Raw genomic sequence first — 19,512 nt, forward strand, 5'->3', positions numbered from 1 at the left:
TCAGGCTGTGTTTATCGTCCCTTTTGCGGTGTGTGATGGAGCAATGATGCTTCAATCTGCGTTTAGGGAGTCTTCTGATCCCATAACTCAATAAAACTGGGCTTTTATTCTTCTGGCTGAAGTGGACAAAAGGAGATAAAAAAACAGCAGCCGGAAACCTTTCTTCAAGACAATTCTTAAAAAGCAGTTTTCGGAGGAACAAACTTCTATTTAAGAACAAACATGAAAAACAATTTTCTAGGTTTATTCTTTGTGAATATGCCATTATGCCTACGGACAAACATAAAAGTTGTCAAAGCATTCTTCATATTTTAGAATGCTTTACAAAAAAAAATATTAAGACATATCTTGAATTTGTTCTTAAAAATGTGTTTTAAGGATTTTTTTTTTTTTAGTTACAAAACTATTTGTTTATATACTGAATAAATTTTGAATCGAAAATGTTTTTCCCTTTTTCCGTTTTTTATTTCGAAGTTTTTTCCTATAGAATTAAGGAAACATCTAAAAACACAAAGAATGAGTGGTGAACGTTTGCATCTCATGTAAATACAAGGTGCTCTTATAGAAAAAATATCCTGTTTTTTAGTTTTAAATTCCATAGCTGCTGAACTTGCCATTTTTAACGTTGCATTGGGATACAAATATACGAGATAGGGGTAAAGTTCAAACAAATGAAGCCAAAGTATAAAAGAATAAGATTGAGATACAAACCAACAAGATGTAATTACAAAGTGATATGGTTTGACAAATTAATGTTCAAAGTAATTTTTTTGCGGTCATAGAAGAGTTACCTTATTTATTTATTATTTTTATTATTATTATTTTACGTTGAAACCACATTTAACAAACATAACTTCATTTTTTAATTAAATTTATATTTACCAAATATAGTTTCATTTTTTGATTGAAATCACATTTAACAAATGGAGTTTCACTTTTATATGATTTGGTTTTTGTATTGCCTTGTTTTATTCATGTAACTTTATTATTTTAAAATTATTAATTTATTGATAAATAAAATAATGATTAATTGATATTTTTTCAAAATTTATTTATTTGAAGTAATACTACACTAAGTTTAAATATATAGATTTTCTTATTATTAAAACCTGTATTTTTAATTTCAGTTGAGAAATAATCTCTAAGATATGCATTGAGATTTTTTTTGTCATATCTTAATTTTAGGTCTTTCCCTTTTAAAATATGCGATCATGAAACTTCCAAAATAGGGTTCAGGGGCAGTGACGAGGAACAGTACAACATAGCGCCCATGGATGGAAATCAGCCGCGACAAGAAGTCGCCCCATCAAGCTCTTCGAAAATTTGAAGAAATATTTAATATATAACTTTTACGATTAAATAAATTTTACCCTCAATCTTTGATGTGTTTTACGCTTTATTTTCTCATATTAAAAACCCGATATTCTATCTCAAAAACTTATTAAATATCAACACTTTATCTTTAATTATAAACCTTTCATGAAATTATAAATAAAATTGATATTTTTTTTTCATACTTTCGTTCTATCATTAAATATGAAATTTGATAAAACCAAATTCGAATCAATTGGTCAAAGTGCCTAATATTGATTTTTTTTTTTTCTTTATAGGAGAGCTATTTTAGCCCAAAACCAGTATATATGATTGGTCTACTTTCATAGTTACCAATTTTTAGTAATGTAATGGTGAAGATTCTAGTAGAGAATAATTGTTAAAAATTAATTAGGAATGCTACTTTCAAAACCGGTATCAAACTTACTCCAACCTTTGTCGGTGCCCGCATTCTTAAGCCCCTGGTGGGGCTGAGGCCTATGGGTGGTGCCGGGACTGAGGCCCTTGAATGTGTGGACCCTGTTAGGGTGGAGCCAGAAGATCCTGGAGCCATGGGCTTAGAATTTGAGCCACAGTACTAGCACTTTGCAACTTGTATAATTAAATGCAAAAACTCCAAACCCAGGAAGACATGCCAGGAGTGTTGAGAGAAGTGGTGAACGCATCTCTATTCCAATACTAAAACCACAAGAATGGTTTAAACCATAAAGACCCAATAAAGCTTTTGAGGTAAATGATGAAAGTTGAATTTGGCTGACAAATTCCCCTGCCCATCCCACACTCTATAATTTTAAAGCTTTAGTGCCTTTATTCCAAATTCTCAAGATAGTGGTCCCTGAGTGATTAGAGTCTTAAATTCAAAATTTGAAGGTCCTAGACCCGTAAACCTCAAGGCTCCGTTTGGATACTTGCATATGTAGAATTTGAGGCATTAATAAATGGAAGACTGAATTTTAAGAGCATATTCAAATATCTGGGGCATGTTTGAAAACCGTTTGGATTTTTGTTTTCTAAAAAAAATAAGAAAAATAGAAAAATATGTTTGATAATTAAAAAATTATTTCTAAAATAGAAAATATGATTTTTTAAATGACATTTTCGAATTATTTTTATTTGTTTTTTAATAATTAATTTTTAAAAATAATTATATAAAAACATTTACATATAAAATTTATTTAAAATATTAAAAATAAAATAAAAACAATTTAATTTTTTAAACAAAATTTCATTTTATTAAATATGGGTAACATGTTTAAAAAAAATTATTTTATTTAAGAGTGTAAAAATTTATTGACCTATTTGCACTTTTATTTGTTTTTAGTAAAGTTTTATAAAAAAACACCTAAAAATGATTTAAAATTATTCTTAAAAATTATGAAATTGTCAAACATTATTTTATTTCAAATTTTGTTCTGAAATTGAAAATCATTCTCCATGTTTTAACTTTCTTCATTTTTGTCTGAACTAAAATTTATGAAGGGTTTCGTTTTCTTCAAAGACAAACACAAGACTATTGGACTCTGCATGTGTTAAAGAACGTTGTCATCAAAACAAAGCTTCCATGCCCTAATGTTACAAAACCCCACATTTAACGTTAAAAACGAAGCCATTGAAGGCCCCACACTATTAATTATCCAAATAAACTTGATTTTTTAAAAATTAATTTCAAAATTTAAAAATCCTACAACTTTATAAATTTATGTTAATATATGAAATGTTTGATTAAGGATGCATACGTCCAAAATATTTAGATTCGTTTGATTGAAATTTTATTCTTTAAATTTGGTTTTTATTATAATTAAAAATTTTGAAAATCATGTCTGATAACTTTTTATTTTTATTTTTATTATTTGTTTTATGGTAAAAAAAAAAAATTAAAGTTAAAAATGTTTTTTTGATTCCCAAAAATTTTTAAAATAAATTTTCAAAAGTGCATAAATTTAAAAAAATTTCCCCCTTGTTTGACCTTTCCGGGCAAATTTTTCTAAAAACGTATAATTGCAAATTTTTCCCACAGGCCAAACAGGTCCTTAGTGCTGGAAAGTGACTTTTGAACTCGAAAGTCTGGATCACATCCTCGTCGCTAGAAAAAACACCGGCGTTGCAGTCTTTGTTATTTACTTATTTGTTGAGATCTCTTTGTCCAAAGCTTGAGCCACAAATATAATAAAACCCAATAAGTGGTTTGCTTCACCCACCGCCTTTCTCTCTCTCTCTTTTCTCTCACCTCAACTCTCTCTATCTCTTGTCGGCACCGCAGATCTCCGATCTTCGGTGAGAGGTGGTCGGAGCTCGACCTGAGGACGTTTTCGCCGTTACCGATCGGAGATGGAGAATTTGATCTCTTTGGTGAACAAGATACAGAGAGCTTGTACGGCTCTTGGTGACCACGGCGATGAGAGCGCATTGCCGACTCTGTGGGACTCGTTGCCGGCGATTGCGGTGGTCGGAGGCCAGGTCAGCTCGTTTTCTCTTCTCTTGTTGTGGATTTGTTTTTTTGATCTGTTTGGTTGCTCAGAAACGGAAGGAAAGTATTGAATCAGCAAATCGCGTGAGTCTTGGACAGTGACTTAGTTGAGTTGTGCTGAGTTTGATTTTTGAGATAGGGAAAAATAAGGCCGTCGATTCCTTTACCTGTGTTTATCTTGGCAACCGAACATAGTTGATGTGATTTCAACTAATGCTTTCGTGTAGATTGGAGTTATAATATGTGTTCTATTAGGTGATCGAAGTGGATTAAGAATCAAGTTGTAAACCTAGGTTTATGCTTTTCTTCTGTGCTTTGTAGATCTTCGGTGGAACTTAGATGGTCAAAATCTTGAGGATCTGTTGAGTACATTTCATTTCAATATGTTTTTCCTCAATCCTCATGCGTCTCTGTCGTGTATTGTAGAGCTCAGGAAAGTCTTCAGTGTTGGAGAGCATTGTTGGAAAGGATTTCTTGCCTCGTGGATCTGGTAATTAAGGGCAATATATGGTTCTGGCTTTACTTGTTCACTGCAATTTTTATTCTCAAAAGTTGAGAAAATGATAAATGCACATATATATGCAGGGATTGTCACTCGGCGCCCTCTTGTCTTGCAGCTTCATAAGATTGATGAAGGCAGAGAATATGCTGAGTTCCTTCACCTCCCAAGGAGAAGGTTCACTGATTTTGGTAGAGTTACTTGCCTTTATCCCAATTTTTGATTTGTTTGGATTCTTTATAGTTTGAAAAAGTGCTATATTGCCATGCAACCTTCTCTTATGTGCATGACAGTATTGAGCAGATTTTACCTTAACATTTTTTCCACCATATATTATTGCATCTTTTAGTCACATGATATTTTGTGTGTTATCATGATTTCTACATAAGATGATGCTCTGGTGTGTTTTACTTACTAGTGCACGAATCCATATTAGTTCTAATACACACTTTGATCTGAACTATGTTTGTGTAGCTGCTGTGAGGAAAGAGATTTCGGATGAAACTGATAGAGAGACTGGTCGCACCAAGCAAATCTCTAGCGTTCCGATTCATCTTAGTATATATTCTCCTAATGGTAAGAATTTATGGATGTGGATCTTGTGTAGCTAATGCCCTATTGATCTCACTTTTATAACAATGATGTGTTTTACTTCATGTCTTTATCCTATTTAGCATTCTATTTTTCTTTTTAGTAGGAAAGAGGCCATGGATTGATAGCAGGGGGTAAATTTTAGAAATGAACTTGTATTTTTGTGAATTTATGAATTTGGATTTTCTTGACAGTTACTGGCCCCCATTTTTGAAGCATTGTCTTTATTTTTCCACAGTGCAATCTCAATGTTTGAATAAAAATGCTATTATGCTCTGCTAATGAGGAAGACATTTAATTAACTCACACAGCCTTATGCACCACACATACCCTTTTCCCCATTCAAATTTTCCTTGGCCCGCATCTTCAATTTAAAATCATCTCCCTCGTGTCAAACAGTTCCTCATTTTAAAATCTTCATGTCAAATTTTGACAAACATTTCTTCATTTTAAAATCGGCATCTCACACATATACTATTGTAGTTGTTAAATTTGTTATTCTTTTCTTATGATTTCTCAATTTTCTCATGATTTACTTTTTTAACTTGGCAGTTGTCAACTTGACACTGATTGATCTTCCTGGGCTTACTAAAGTTGCTGTTGGTAAGCTATAAGTCTTCCACTGGTTTGGCATGTCATTCATATTTCACACTCTGTCTCTTTGTGATTTTGTATTCATATCATTTAACATGACACTGACGACTTACCTTGGGCAATGTAGAGGGTCAACCTGACAGTGTTGTGCAGGATATTGAGAATATGGTTCGCTCATTCATTGAAAAGGTAATTCAAAATTTAGTGCTTTGGGAATGATCTATTTATTTAACAAGTTATTTTCCACCATCTGAATTCCCATAGATGGGAAACTTTACCCTCTAGGCGTCCAAAACTATGAATAAATAAGTAGATATGTCTCAAAGGATTTCTCCTCCTCCCTTCCCTTGCCTTAATTTTCTTTTCTCCCCTTATGTATCTGTTTTCCTCATTCTCAGATGCTGTTGAAAATGGAATGTTATTGTTTATTTTAACATCATATTACTTATGTAAGCATCGAGAGTGGATTGGGCTGCAACTTAGGTGGGTTAGAAGTCTAACACGTGTCAAATCCACTATCATTATGTTCAACTGTGTCAATCTTGTGGGTCACTCAATAAAATAATTATTTTAAAGTTTATTCCGCATAAACTATATTATAGAATAAAAGGTTAAAAGTTAAATGTCTCAAAACCTGAAATTATGTTTGTTAGTTATTATTTTGTCATAAATGACAATGCACAAACTCAAATTTCAACATTCTAAAATATTTTAACAATTAAACAAAAATGATAAACCAATTAGATAATTAAAGAGTGATAAACCATAGCCTTGGATAATTAAAAGGTGAAAAATGTTAGAGTTTATTCCTTATCTTTTTTATATTTTTCATTTTGTGGTTGACCTATCTTAGCTAATGGATAAGGATGGATTGGGACATTGTGGGTACTAGGATTTTTTTCTCTGTAGGTAATGGGCGGAGGTGAGATTTTGGAGGGATAGGTGGTGTGGGGATTCTCCTTTGAGTGTGTCATTCCCAACCTTGTTTGATTTAGCTATTGATAAGGAGGTGTGGGTGGTGGATTTTTGGGACCCCTTGGCTGAGGGAGGTTGGAACCTTTGTTTCTCAATATCCTTTAATGATTGGGAGGTTGAGGAGGCGGAAAGCTTCTTGAGGCGGCTGCATGGGAAGAAAGTATGTGATGATGTGGTGTTTTGGACTGAAACAAAGAGTGGGAAATTCTCGGTCAAATCCCTTTACAATGCTCTAGAGCTGGGCAGCTTTTCTTTGTTTCCTTCAAATTGCATTTGGAGCTTGTGGGTGCAACCTAAGATTAGCTTCTTTGCTTGGGAGGCTATGTGGGGCAAAGCTTTAACTTTGGACTTAATTCAAAAAAGAGGGTGGACCTTGGCAAATAGATGCTTTTTGTGCCATGAGAAGGAAGAGATTATAAACCACCTGCTTTTTCACTATACTAAAACAAGGGTCTTGTGGAATTTGTTCTTTACATTGGTTGGGGTGTCTTGGGTGCTACCTTCTCCAGTTAGAGAGATTCTCCTTAGTTAGCATGGTTTTTTTGTGGGCAAAAAGCGTAAGGTGTGGAGAGCAGCTCCTCTATACATCTTTTGGACAGTTTGGAAGGCGAGAAATAGATTGACCTTTAATGATGATGTGCTTTCGATCCAGAGACTCAAATACCTTTTTGTTTTTTCTCTTTGGTCAAAGACAAAGTTATTTATAGCCGATCACCCTCTAACTTTAGTTAGTTTTTGTTATTGGGTGGGCTCTGGTTAAGGTTGTTTTTTGACCCGATTGGGCGCTCATTTTCTTGTTCTTTTTGGCCGGTTTGGCGGTGGGTGTATAGGTATTGTAGACCTTGAGTCGCTCTTTTGGCATCTCTTTTCAATAGATCTTTTCTTTACCTATAAAAAAAAAAAAAAAATTGTAAATAAAATAATAGATAATAATCATAATATAATTTAAAAATAATAGATAAATAATAATATGCAGGTTTTCAAGGTTGCCAAAAATTCAAACCCACATCCCCCCCTGACCCTGCCGTATTCAAACCTTGCTCATGCCAACCCAAACCTCAGGTTGGACCGACCCAAGTTGCAGCTCTAACAGTGGAGACAATTAAATTTTCTGGTGTAGCAATTTTACCAAGAGATGGAAAATTGTTTTGACTTCATTTTTAAAATTTTTTAGGGAAGTAACAGTTCATATTCTTTTGGAATGCACCACTTATTTTAAGATAACTAGGAACACAATGAGAGATTAATTCCAAAGGAAACCCCAAACGTTAAGGGCTCGTGATGAGGATGAATTTCCAATTAGTTGGAATTAAGAATTAAGTTAGGATTAGTATTCTTTGGAGTTGAATTTGGAGCAATTAATTATTTGAATCATAAAGGTTATAGGAGGTTAGAAGCATAAAGCTTGTTTTTTAGCCTTTCTAGCACTTGAAAACAATTCTTTTGATAAAACTTTTCAAGTGTTAGAAAGGTTAGAAGCATTTCCTAAAATCATTGTCAAATGGACTCTTAATGTTGCACAAAATATTCTTTTCTATATATAAAAAAATTATTCTAGTCAATGCGGTGTAATGACTTTCTTTTCTGCTGGTCCATTTTTCAGGTAACTTAGTTTCCTACTGAATTTCAGTCTATGGTTTTCTATTATTTATACATAGATGAAATTTTTTAATTTTGCATTCTTTTATTTGCTCAAGTAAGCTTTTTTGTGCAGCCTAACTGTATTATTCTAGCAATATCACCGGCCAATCAAGATCTTGCCACATCAGATGCCATTAAAATTTCCCGTGAAGTAGATCCTAAAGGTAACATTTGGTATCTCTTCTTCTAGGCATGACAGATGCATATCCTATTGTCTACCTTGCATTTTTTTTTTTTCCTGGGCTTTAATCTTGGTTATTATCTTTTTACCAAGAAGAGATTTCCTCTTGATGAAAGTCTCAAATTCAACCACTGGTTGTTATTACATGTTACATATTTTGAAAGTAATTTTCAACTTTTGAACTTAACGAGTGCACTCTGACAATATTGTTTTTCCCAGTTATGAGCATATTTGATGTTTTAGTTGTTTGATTCTCAGTTCAATTGGTATTGACTTTTCAGGGGAGAGGACATTTGGGGTCCTGACAAAGATTGATCTTATGGATAAGGGTACTGATGCAGTTGATGTAAGCCCACTTACTTTCTTGTTTTGATAGTGAACAAATAATAAATTTTCAGGAAACTGCTTTTCAACCAAATGTTGAGAAGATTGCTTTGGTTTCCCTAGGAAATGTTTTTGTGAGAGAAAAACTGCTCTCTGGCATTTTATTTGAGAACTAAATTCCTTCTGATTCTTCTCTCCAATGAGCCGTTCTTTCATATTTCCCTATATATATGTGTGTATGTGTGTGTATGTATGTATATATATTACCCCAAGTTTTAGAAACTAAAGTGAAAAGAAATCTGCCACTCTCTTGCTCCTCTGTAGGAATATGACAGCATATGGTTCATGTATTTCCTTATATTGCATTAATACATAGAGGGTTTAGATAAGAGTTGGTACATCAAAAGTGTTCAGTATTGGTACACACTTTTCTGAATCATATTTTTTGAATTGGGTAGATACTGGAAGGAAAATCTTATCGGCTGCAATTTCCTTGGATTGGTGTTGTGAACCGTTCCCAAGCAGATATTAACAAGAGTGTTGACATGATTGCTGCTCGGCGTAGAGAGCGTGAGTATTTTGCTAATACCCCAGAATATAAGCATCTTGCTCACAGAATGGGTTCTGAGCATCTAGGAAAGATGCTTTCAAAGGTATGCAAACAAATATGTGGCACTATTTGTATATATTTTTTTCAATTAGTGTGGATCAAAATCGTAATTTGCTATTTTTTCTGTTGTTCCTATTGCTATTATTACTTACATATAATGATAAATTTTTCAGCATCTGGAAAATGTAATCAAGTCAAGGATCCCAAGCATCCAATCCCTTATCAACAAAACAATAGTTGAACTTGAAGCTGAACTGAGTCGCCTTGGAAAGCCTATTGCTGCTGATGCTGGAGTAAGTGTACTCTTTTTGTGTTTTCCTTTTTAAGCATAGTTCATCAATCACAACCTGTAATTGCCTTGTAAGGATCAAACTGACCAAATATGCTTCCATTTTTTTTTTAATTTCTTTTTTGTGGGGCACTTTGTTATCTGATTACCCTCAATTAATAATTCTACAAGAATTATTAGTGATAGATTGCTTTTTACATGCAGGGAAAGTTATACATGATCATGGAAATTTCTCGTGTCTTCGATCAGATATACAAAGAGCATCTCGATGGCGTGTATGTATCACACTTTGGTTTCCTTTCATAATTATGCAAAATGTCTCTGCCCAGCTGAGTTCAATTTTACCTCTCAGGTCTAAATCTATCCTATTAGTTTGAAAAGAATCCCTCTTTGATATGTGCATTTCCATCCACAGGCGCGCAGGTGGTGATAAAATTTACCATGTCTTTGATAACCAACTTCCTGCTGCTCTGAAAAGGTTGCAATTTGATAAGCAACTCTCAATGGAGAATGTACGAAAGCTCATTACTGAAGCTGATGGATATCAACCCCATTTAATAGCTCCTGAACAAGGATACCGTCGACTCATTGAATCTTCAATAGTTAGCATCAGAGGTCCTGCTGAGGCAGCTGTTGATGCGGTATGGTTTAAAATTTGTAAGAAATTCCTTTAGAAATTACTTTCAAACCATGTGAAGGTTGTTTGACACATTTGATGCCCCTCATAATATCTCTCGTCCTTTTATCTTCTTGTGTGTTTTGTATGTACATGGATTTTTCAAGATGGTTCCATTTTTTGTCCAACCAACAACTTGGTTTAAACCCTATGGAAGATAGATTGCAAGCAATCTGCAGATGCCAACTTTAACAGTTTTCAAGGATTTTCCTTGATCCATAGAAGCATGTTACCCCTTTCTATACCCTGTTTTTGGCATCAGTTTTCTGAAATCGAGCAGTCAGTTCAAATGTTCTCACCAATGGCCAGACCTGCATGCTTATATTTTTTTCCCTTCAGTACTTGAATCAATTTTTTGCATGGACCCCAGGTAGAGAATAATGGCAGGAAATGTTGGTCTGGGCACTCAATTTCCAGCTTGAGAAAACCTGAACTCTGCTAGCTGGCTAACAGCCCTCCACGTCAACCCAGATCAATTCTGATGGTTTGGTGGATTAAGTATAGTAGTGCTACCCTTAATATTGTTTTCTCAAATTTTAGGCATCACTTTATTTGAAAATCTTGATTTTTTTCATGGATCACACTACTTTGTGCTCACTTCTTTTGTAATGCAAAGCAAAGACCACTATTTGATCATTCTTCTCTCTCTCACTCACATGATTCCAGGTTCACGCCATATTGAAGGAGATGGTTAACAAGGCTATCAGTGAGACTGCAGTACGTTACTGACCATGCGAAATTTTTATTTTTTCTATTTTTTCCTTTTGGTTTTTTGTTTATTCGTTTTGGGCCAACACTTGTTGTGATTTTCATTTTAAGCACTGACTATTCTTGATGGCTATGGAGAAAATCTTTAGTCATTTAGGCTATGTTTGATTCTTGGAAAATTTGAGGGAAAATGAGAGAGAAAATAGAGAGGAAAAGTAGAAGGAAAGAAAAAGTGAAGGAAAAAAAAAAAATTGAAGTTTATAAATTATTTTTATATGTTTTTTTAAACTTATTTTACTTATTTGAACTTTTCTACTGTTTTTTATGTCGTCATTTTGTATTTATTTATTGGGTTTTGGGGCTGGGCAACACCATTTACTCTTGGTTTGTGCTCTAGTGTTCTTCTAAATTTTGAGTGAAGTAATTGGTGGAAGTTTAGGGAAACAATTAAAAGTTGTAGGCAACCATCATAAAAGCACTCTATGGACATTAGGAATGTGGATTGCATACTACTTCAGACTCGTTGTACACCATGGGAATATTTGGAATCCAAGAAGTAACCAATAGATGATGTGAATTCTCACCCATATCCATACTTTAGAAGTCAAAACTTTACCCAATAAATAATAAAATAAAATCTTGAACTCAAGGGATGAAATCTTCTGGCACCTTGTCTTTTCTGCTAGTTCGGCTAGTAAAGTTTGTCAGTGATTGTACCATAAACCTAGGTTCAAATTTTGTCCAACTTTGGCTACCTTCTTCACTTGGCTGTCCATTTATGAAGATGACAAAACACACGCAGACATGCACAAACAGAAGACCTGCATGCATTATGTTCCGCAGATCGATACCGTTTGCCCATCTTTTTGGTTAGGATTGTCATGCAATTGCTTTTTGGCTAATGAAAATCACAAACTTCTGCTGCTTTTGTTGGAAGTTAGAACTGGGTTTCTTTTGCTTCCCATTCAATTGGATATTGTTCCTCAGTTTTTTGAGCTGGTAAGATAAATTATCTCTTACTTGATTTACAGGAATTCAAGCAATACCCTGCTCTCAGAATTGAGGTTGCAAATGCAGCTTGTGATTCACTTGATAGGATGAGGGATGAAAGCAAGAAAGCAACACTTAAGCTAGTCGACATGGAGTGCAGCTACCTGACAGTTGATTTCTTCAGGAAGCTTCCTCAAGATATTGAGAAAGGCGGCAACCCGACGCATTCAATTTTTGATAGATACAATGACTCATATCTTAGGCGAATAGGTAAGTAATAGATACTCCCCATTTATAGCCTTGGAATATGTATCGAGCTTTTGCAATGACTTAGCCTTGGTATATATATTGAGCTTTTCTTTTTCTCCCATTATTCAAACAGGAACAACAGTTTTGTCTTACGTCAATATGGTGTGTGCCACTCTTCGGAACTCCATTCCAAAGTCCATTGTTTATTGTCAAGTGCGTGAGGCCAAACGCAGCCTACTCGACCATTTCTTTACTGAGTTGGGTAAACTGGAGGTTAGAATGGATCTCCCTTTCCTATCTTTATAATTTATATTTCTGGTGAAACTTAAATCTTTGTAGCCAACTGACTTAAAGGGGAAAAAAAAAAAATACTTGCAGCCCAAGCAGTTGGCATCATTATTGAACGAGGATCCAGCAGTCATGGCAAGACGCACTGCCCTGGCAAAGAGGCTCGAGTTATACAGAAGCGCTCAAGCTGAAATTGACGCAGTTGCTTGGTCTAAGTAGATAGCCATGTATCTTACTTGGAATTTGGCTTTAGTTGGTGGCGTGATTCTTTATAATCGGTTTACCTTTATTTTGTGTACCAAATTCCAATAGCTGATTTGTCATTTTTTTCCTACCACCCGAGTGACATTTTTCATTGTCATCACATGTCACAGTTTATATATATATATATTGAAGATGATATAAAAGTGTATTATTTCTGACGGTGTTCTCTTCGATCGCTCAGTGGAAGCTTGTCATATGACAAATCGATGATCCTAAACATCAGATATATGATGCATTGTGACTTTCTGAACTTGGGAGCGAGTATGAAGCCCGTATATTGAGGTATGAGGCCCGGTTTATCAACTTTTCTAAAAGTTGTGGTATAGGTGATTTAGCTTCCTTGCTGAACAATCGATTTTTCTATAAACCTAAACTCCCAGGATTTAGGATCGCACCCATTACAGAAAAACAGAGAACACTGGTTTTTTTTTTCTCTATTTTTTTTCCTCCTCTTTTTGGCAACCAAATATGTTTCTTTAAAGAGTTCAACTGTTGAATAGGTGAAAGAATCAAATCTATTCCTAATTGATGAATTGTTGAATTGGTATTGATTCAATACAATTAGGTTATGTTTGGTTCCTGGAAAGTACAAAGGAAAGAAAAAAAATGTAAAGGAAAATGATTTTCTATTGTCCTATAAAATATTCTAAAGAAAAGTAAATATAATTAAAATTAGTTAGAAATTTATGTATTTTAAAATTATTTAATTTTTATATTGATGAGTTAAAATAAATAAAATGAGTTTAAAGTAGTAAATAAAAATAATTTATCATCTTTAACTCTATTTTTTATTTGTCTTCATTTTTTCTTTTTTTTTACTTTTTTTTTCTTTTGCATTTTTCCTCAAATTTGGTAAGAAACAAACATAAGTTCTAGTGAGAGAATCAGGGCCCTCTGCCAAATCAGTTCAGAAGACGTCTACAGATTTGAGAATTCAGGTGGGTAAAGGGTAATATAGGAAAGGAACAAACCTGGAGGGACGTCAACTTCCATGATTATTTGATCGGTACGCATAGGTAGCTACTTCTGAAGGTTTTAAATAGGATTACCACTCCCCCCAGAGCTAATATAATATATCGTTGATGAAGAGCAGCCATATAAAAGAAACCATTATTATTATTACCATTAACAAAAGGTGGAACATCAAGGAATCCCAATGTACCCTACTCCAGTATGACTGTTTCAGTAGATTTTCCCTGTAACAACTAACAACCACATTTGTATCCCAGATTCTTCCACCTTTCTACCGATCCATCCCTAATCTTAGAATACAACATAAGCATGAATAGAAATACATAAGAGATGTTTTAGTCTGTTGTTGGGGATGATTCGTAGCCATATGGGTTCTTGCTGGCCCAGTTCCACTGGTCCCGACACATCTCACTGATCCCGTACTTTGCCCTGCAGGGACATCACAAAAAGAATGATTTCCATGTTCATTGATATTTTTCCCACATGTTACATGGTTACACGTACAACCAAGACTTTCCAACAACATCATTCGACTTACGTACTAATTTTTTGTGAATGTAAGATCTAAATGATTAATTTGAAAAAGGTAATACAATATTCCTTTTGAACTTCTATTCCTGTCAGAGGGTAAATATGAATGTTCTATATCTGGTGTGGTTACTTCATTGGTTGTAACTTGTAAGTGCTACCTTATTAGGTTCAGCTACTGTATGGTTATTAGGTTCAGCTACTGTATGGTTCGGGATCCATAAAAACTTAAGACTGAAGGATCAGAATTTCTCTGAACCGAGTAGTTGTATCTGAAATAAACATAATAATGGATATTATGATGAATTTTCCTTAATACTGGCCATTACATTTCTAGCATCACATTCCATTATAGAACATAGACATGGATGCCAAACCTCTGGAAATTTAAAAACCAGGATTTCGTGAGTTGTAATTATAGTGCAACTCAATTAGATTCAATCGACCAGAGATATCCAAAATCAGACTGTTTTGATCATGGGTTTTGATAAACTTTATGCGATCATTATTGCTCAGTGATAATCATATAGGTATCTGAAATTTTGCATTAAAAAAAAAAAAATCAATTATTAGGGTTTAGGTAGCACTTACTTCCAGTTCAACTCCTTTTCTGCTTTGGTTGTTGATGCATAAACAATCTCAGCATCGCCAGGTCTCCGTCCAGCCATGACCAGAGGAATTTTCTGGAACAAGAATATAACAAAGGGTATCCATCAGGATAATAGAGCAGAAAACCTCAGTGCCAATAAAATGATATCCAGTAGGGGAACTGGCATAATATTTTTCCTGTGGATCGTGAGGTTCAGAAGATTGGTCAGCAGTAATCTGTCCAGTTTTAAGAAACACATATATATGATAATTTAAAATTGCAGAATTAGAATTCAGCTGCTTGGATGGGTCTATGGCATTTCTTAGGATAGTGATGGAGGTGGTAACAGAATAGGTGGCACTTTGCACCAGAAACTCATTTTACACTATGCCAGGTTTCCCATCTTCTCAGTAAAGCTTAGTTGAATATGCATATAACTATAGGATTGGCAAGAACCTGTACTCGACTCCCGATAGTCGAATTCCAGACATAGTATTTGGGGTTTAAGGTCCAAATGCACATGCCACTCTAATTTGCCAAACCAAGCACATCTCATCTAATTATAATAACTACATGTCTTGTCTTCCAATCTGGGGTAGTGAATGGAATACTCCAAGTAATTGTTCAAACGAAGAAAACAAAGTTTTGAATAATGACAAATGCAGATACATTCAGTAATCTGGGGAACCAAAACAGACATTCAAATATGATACCTTTCCAGATGCCTTCTCAAATGCTGCAATCATCTCCAAAACTGAAGTTCCTTTCCCAGTTCCCAAGTTGTACACTTCACACCCTGCTGTTCATAAAAATCAATACTGACAAGTTTCCTTCCCATTTACTCAAGTGATTTATGACAGTGTTGGCCTTTAAGACTGTTCTGAAACTTAAGTTCTTATTTTTTCTGCAACCACTACTAACAACAATTCTGATCTCTGGATGACTTCAATTTTTTTCACATTATGCACTTTCTTGCAGTTTTGCCTGTCACACACTCGGTCATTTTTGGGATAGTATAACTCATATATCCAGTCATTTAGCAATTTGAAAGCAGACTGATCATAAACAAAGGACAATTTCAAAACACTAACCTATTTCTGAGTTGAGTAGCTTGTGCAAGGCTGCAATGTGCCCATCTGCTAAATCAACAACATGAATGTAATCCCGTACCTGATGTGAATAGGTAAGTAAGCATCAATACATCCTTGACATCTCACCTTTGATCAAAAGTGGAAAACTGGAATGCAGTATAATGCCTATATTACCAAGGCCTTCGATTTCCTTTCTAAGAGAGTGACTAGTACACACTGTTTAACATAAACTACATAAATCTGTACAAGGCCAGTCACATAATCACAATGGAAAAAAGAAAGCAGTGAGGAAAAAAGAAGAGAGAAGATTCTCCAAAGAAACAAATTTAGATCATGTAAATGAAAAAAGCAAGAAGCTATAAAGCCCATTTGCTGAATGAAGCTAGAAGGACACTACTGTAAAATCTTCTTGTTGACTAAATGGCATAATTCAAGCACTAACAAATGCAAAGGTGAGAAAAGGGATCGAGTCATAAACATGGTGGTTGGCAAGCACAGCTATGTTTATGCTCAGTTACTTTTTTTACCCATGCATTGGTTATGAAAAAATCCATTATTCACATCAACCATGTTATTCCAATTCCCGATTACTTTTCATGCAATTTCACACTGGCTCTTTGACCAACACTTCTCTCGTCTGAATATTCGGCATATTTCCACATCAAATTTCATAGTTCAAACTAACTACATATAAAAATTTGGACATAAATGCAATTATATATCAACGTGACATCTATAAACAGACTAAAAATAGCCAACAAACAAGTAGAAGTTGAATACAGTAACTTTCTGAAAACATACCCCAGTACCATCCTTTGTTGAATAGTCACTTCCAAAAACTGTAAGTGCAGGTCGCCTGCCAACAGCAACTTGCTGCACAAAGGGCATAAGGTTGTTTGGGATTCCGCGAGGATCCTCACCAATATAGCCACTAGGATGTGCCCCAACTGGGTTGAAATATCTCAGCAACACAATTTTCCATTCAGAATCTGAGCGGTGGATGTCACGGCATATATCTTCAATGAAAAGCTGAAAGAATCAACCTCATCAGTTGCTAGAACAGATGCTACTAAAGAGGATCCTAATCAAGAAAGTTTAAAATGAAAAGGAAGGAGTATTTTGCTAACTAAATAAAAAAAAAGAAGATATTAAAGGTTCTAGTCATTCCTTTATGCCTGAACAGAAAATATTGCCTCTGTTCATTTCCCAAAACATACCTTAGTTCGTCCATATGGATTTGTTGCACATAGTGGGAACTCTTCTGTACATGGAACCTCCTTTGGCCAACCATAAACAGTAGCTGATGATGAAAAAACAAGCTGAAATGTTGAGAATTTAGAAGTCAGTGGAGACATTAGAACAGAGTTGCACATAAACAGTAATATCACAAGAAACGGGGTAAAAACAAAAAATAAAGGAAAGAAAGAAAGTATGCACCACTTAATCAGCTTCATATTACAATCGGAGGGCTTTTATTTTGGTAAAACAAATAATCTCATAATAATATCAAACATTAGTTGCAAAGAAACAGTTCATTGATAGTGTGCATGGTCTGTTAGAAGGCAGTGTACAAGCTCTGTAAAGAAGAAAAATAGCTGAGACATTACACATGTCTACTCAACAAGAAGCAACAGTTATGGAAAACAACACATTATGAGTAATAATAGAGCAGCAGTGTAAGAGGCAATACCTTTTTGCATCCATGGGCAGCCATGACTTCCAATAGAGTAATTGTGCCAATAAGGTTGTTATCAAAGTAAAGCAAGGGTTTTTGCACACTTTCACCAACTGCCTTCAACCCAGCAAAGTGAATGACAGCATCAAAACTGCAGTGGAAACAAGGTGGACAAAGTAAGTTATAAAACCTAAAGTTGAGCAAGATGCACAAATTTCTACGTGTAACATCAAATCTATTCTTCAGTCTGTATACTTGTTCTTGTGGCGTAAATCTCACTCATACTGGATTATCAATAAAACCTCTGTCCTCCCATCTTAATATTTTGAATAAAAAATGGAGAGTTAGATGGATGTGCAAGCAATGCATTAGACATTTGTACTTGATGGTCCGTATGCCATAAAGATTAGCATATCCAGCTAAAAGATTTTGATGTCACAGATGAATAAAATGACTAAGAATAAGAACACCAAGGCATTAAGATTGATCCCATCATTGAAGAAAACATATTTAATACATTCAAGATAAGCAACTTGGACGGTTTATCCTCTTCAATCTCTACTGTATACAGAGCAAAAAGGAACTTCTACCAAAGAAAAGGAAATGCTTACTTTGTTGAGGCAAAAAGTTGTTCAAGCGCTGGTTTGTCCCGTAGATCCAACTGCATGTGAAAGCACAATTACCAGATGAGGCCATCATACAACAAGCAAATTCTGACTCTACTTAAATGCATCAACCATACAATACAATTTTCCACGACATTGAAACTTCAAAAATTGAAATTCTTACGAGATGTTTCGCTATGATTCAACGAATTCAAAGTTACAAAACCAAAAAATTTCAAATTGATGAACACACTGACGCAAAGAAACTTCAATTCGACGCAGTAAACTCAGAAAAACTCAAATTTTAACAGAAGAAAAGAATTAAAAAGAAACCTAAAAACCTAAAAACCGATCAAACACTTGAATTTGACTCTCACACTAACGCACGCCACAGCTTATTAACTTCAAACTAACGCAACACACTCAACAAAACGGAAAATTGAGATCACACAAAAAGCAAGGAAGAAAACCTAAAAAGCAACGGTGAGGTTTGAACCTTGTGGAAAACGAGGTTGTCGCCGAACTCAGCAGCAAGTTTTTTAACACGGTGAATGGAGATTTCGGAGGAGTTGTCCAGGTTGTCGACGACTACCGCCCTGAATCCGCCCAACAGCAGCTGAAGAACGGTGTGGCTGCCAATGTATCCGGCACCGCCGGTGACCAATATGCTCTGCGCCATTATCGCCGAGCCTGAACAGTGAACAGAAACGGAGAAAACTCTACAAATAATAACAATTAAAAAAAAAAACAGGAGTTCAAATGTAACGGAGAAAATAGGACACTTTACAGAAGCCTCCACTCTTCCCTGCAATTTAAAGATATGGAGAATTGACAGAAATACCCTCCACTCAGCCACGGGTCAAAAGTCTGGTGAGATCTGAGCCGTATATTTTAATCTGGTATCACGTGGGAATCGTGGGATAACCTGTTGGCGTTTTTAAAAAGAAAGCGGCTGAAAAAGGTTAGGTGAAAAGACAAAAAGGGATTTGCTTCTAGATGATAATGAAGAAAGTTTAGTGGTTTTGGTGAGGAAGTGCCGTTTCAACTTTCAACCATTAAGGTTGTTGGTGTGCTTTGCACTTACCTTCATCTACTGAAAGGACTGTTTGGTTCGGTGGTTTAGGTGGAAATATTTGTCATTTATTGTTTCTCTTTTATTTATTAGAAACAAACTATTCACAAAACAAATAAATAATATTTATTTTATAATAAATTATATTTGATTCTATTAATTTCCCCAAAACTTCTTTCTTAATTTAAATTTTACCTGGAATTTATGTTGAAGTCCTACCATGGGTGGAGGAGAATAAGAAGAGAATATGGGGCATGAAGGCGTGATAGGAGAATATCTATACAAATAGAAGAATATCCTAA

The 19,512-nt window shown here is 34.8% G+C and overlaps 2 protein-coding genes across 3 annotated transcripts; one reads left to right on the top strand and one right to left on the bottom strand.

Moving 5' to 3' along the window:
• Positions 1-3,405: 3,405 nt before the first annotated feature.
• LOC117933154 (dynamin-related protein 5A) lies at positions 3,406-12,844 on the top strand. Its single transcript, XM_034854550.1, has 16 exons — positions 3,406-3,789; positions 4,226-4,289; positions 4,385-4,489; positions 4,773-4,874; positions 5,442-5,492; positions 5,611-5,672; positions 8,173-8,263; positions 8,562-8,626; positions 9,063-9,257; positions 9,388-9,507; positions 9,708-9,778; positions 9,919-10,144; positions 10,846-10,896; positions 11,919-12,147; positions 12,260-12,399; positions 12,505-12,844. Exons 1-16 carry the CDS (start codon positions 3,661-3,663, stop codon positions 12,631-12,633), a joined length of 1,830 nt encoding a protein of 609 aa, XP_034710441.1. The 5' UTR covers positions 3,406-3,660; the 3' UTR covers positions 12,634-12,844.
• A 932-nt stretch (positions 12,845-13,776) lies between these two features.
• Positions 13,777-18,907, bottom strand: LOC117928681 (UDP-glucose 4-epimerase GEPI48-like). Of its 2 annotated transcripts, none has more exons than XM_034848666.1 (9): positions 18,635-18,907; positions 18,145-18,194; positions 17,549-17,684; positions 17,076-17,177; positions 16,660-16,887; positions 15,859-15,937; positions 15,481-15,563; positions 14,770-14,861; positions 13,777-14,079 (listed from the first exon to the last, which is right to left on the bottom strand). In XM_034848666.1, exons 1-9 carry the CDS (start codon positions 18,815-18,817, stop codon positions 13,986-13,988), a joined length of 1,047 nt encoding a protein of 348 aa, XP_034704557.1. In that variant the 5' UTR covers positions 18,818-18,907; the 3' UTR covers positions 13,777-13,985. The 2 variants fall into 2 exon arrangements, with proteins under 2 accessions (XP_034704557.1, XP_034704556.1); XM_034848665.1 differs by having other exon boundaries at positions 15,481-15,566.
• Positions 18,908-19,512: the final 605 nt, after the last annotated feature.

This window comes from Vitis riparia, chromosome 2 (assembly GCF_004353265.1).
Source record: "Vitis riparia cultivar Riparia Gloire de Montpellier isolate 1030 chromosome 2, EGFV_Vit.rip_1.0, whole genome shotgun sequence".
Lineage (NCBI taxonomy): Eukaryota > Viridiplantae > Streptophyta > Magnoliopsida > Vitales > Vitaceae > Vitis > Vitis riparia.

What these genes read in the sequence shown, in the direction of transcription:
- LOC117933154 (XM_034854550.1), top strand. Translation starts at nt 3,661, where the DNA reads ATGGAGAATTTGATCTCTTTGGTGAACAAGATACAGAGAGCTTGTACG. An exon ending in TTGCGGTGGTCGGAGGCCAG is followed by an intron (nt 3,790 to 4,225) that starts GTCAGCTCGTTT and finishes CGTGTATTGTAG; the next exon opens with AGCTCAGGAAAGTCTTCAGT. An exon ending in CCGTGAAGTAGATCCTAAAG is followed by an intron (nt 8,264 to 8,561) that starts GTAACATTTGGT and finishes TTGACTTTTCAG; the next exon opens with GGGAGAGGACATTTGGGGTC.
- LOC117928681 (XM_034848665.1), bottom strand. Translation starts at nt 18,817, where the DNA reads ATGGCGCAGAGCATATTGGTCACCGGCGGTGCCGGATACATTGGCAGC. An exon ending in ACAACCTCGTTTTCCACAAG is followed by an intron (nt 18,195 to 18,634) that starts GTTCAAACCTCA and finishes TTTCACATGCAG; the next exon opens with TTGGATCTACGGGACAAACC. An exon ending in ATCCATATGGACGAACTAAG is followed by an intron (nt 16,888 to 17,075) that starts GTATGTTTTGGG and finishes TGATTCTTTCAG; the next exon opens with CTTTTCATTGAAGATATATG.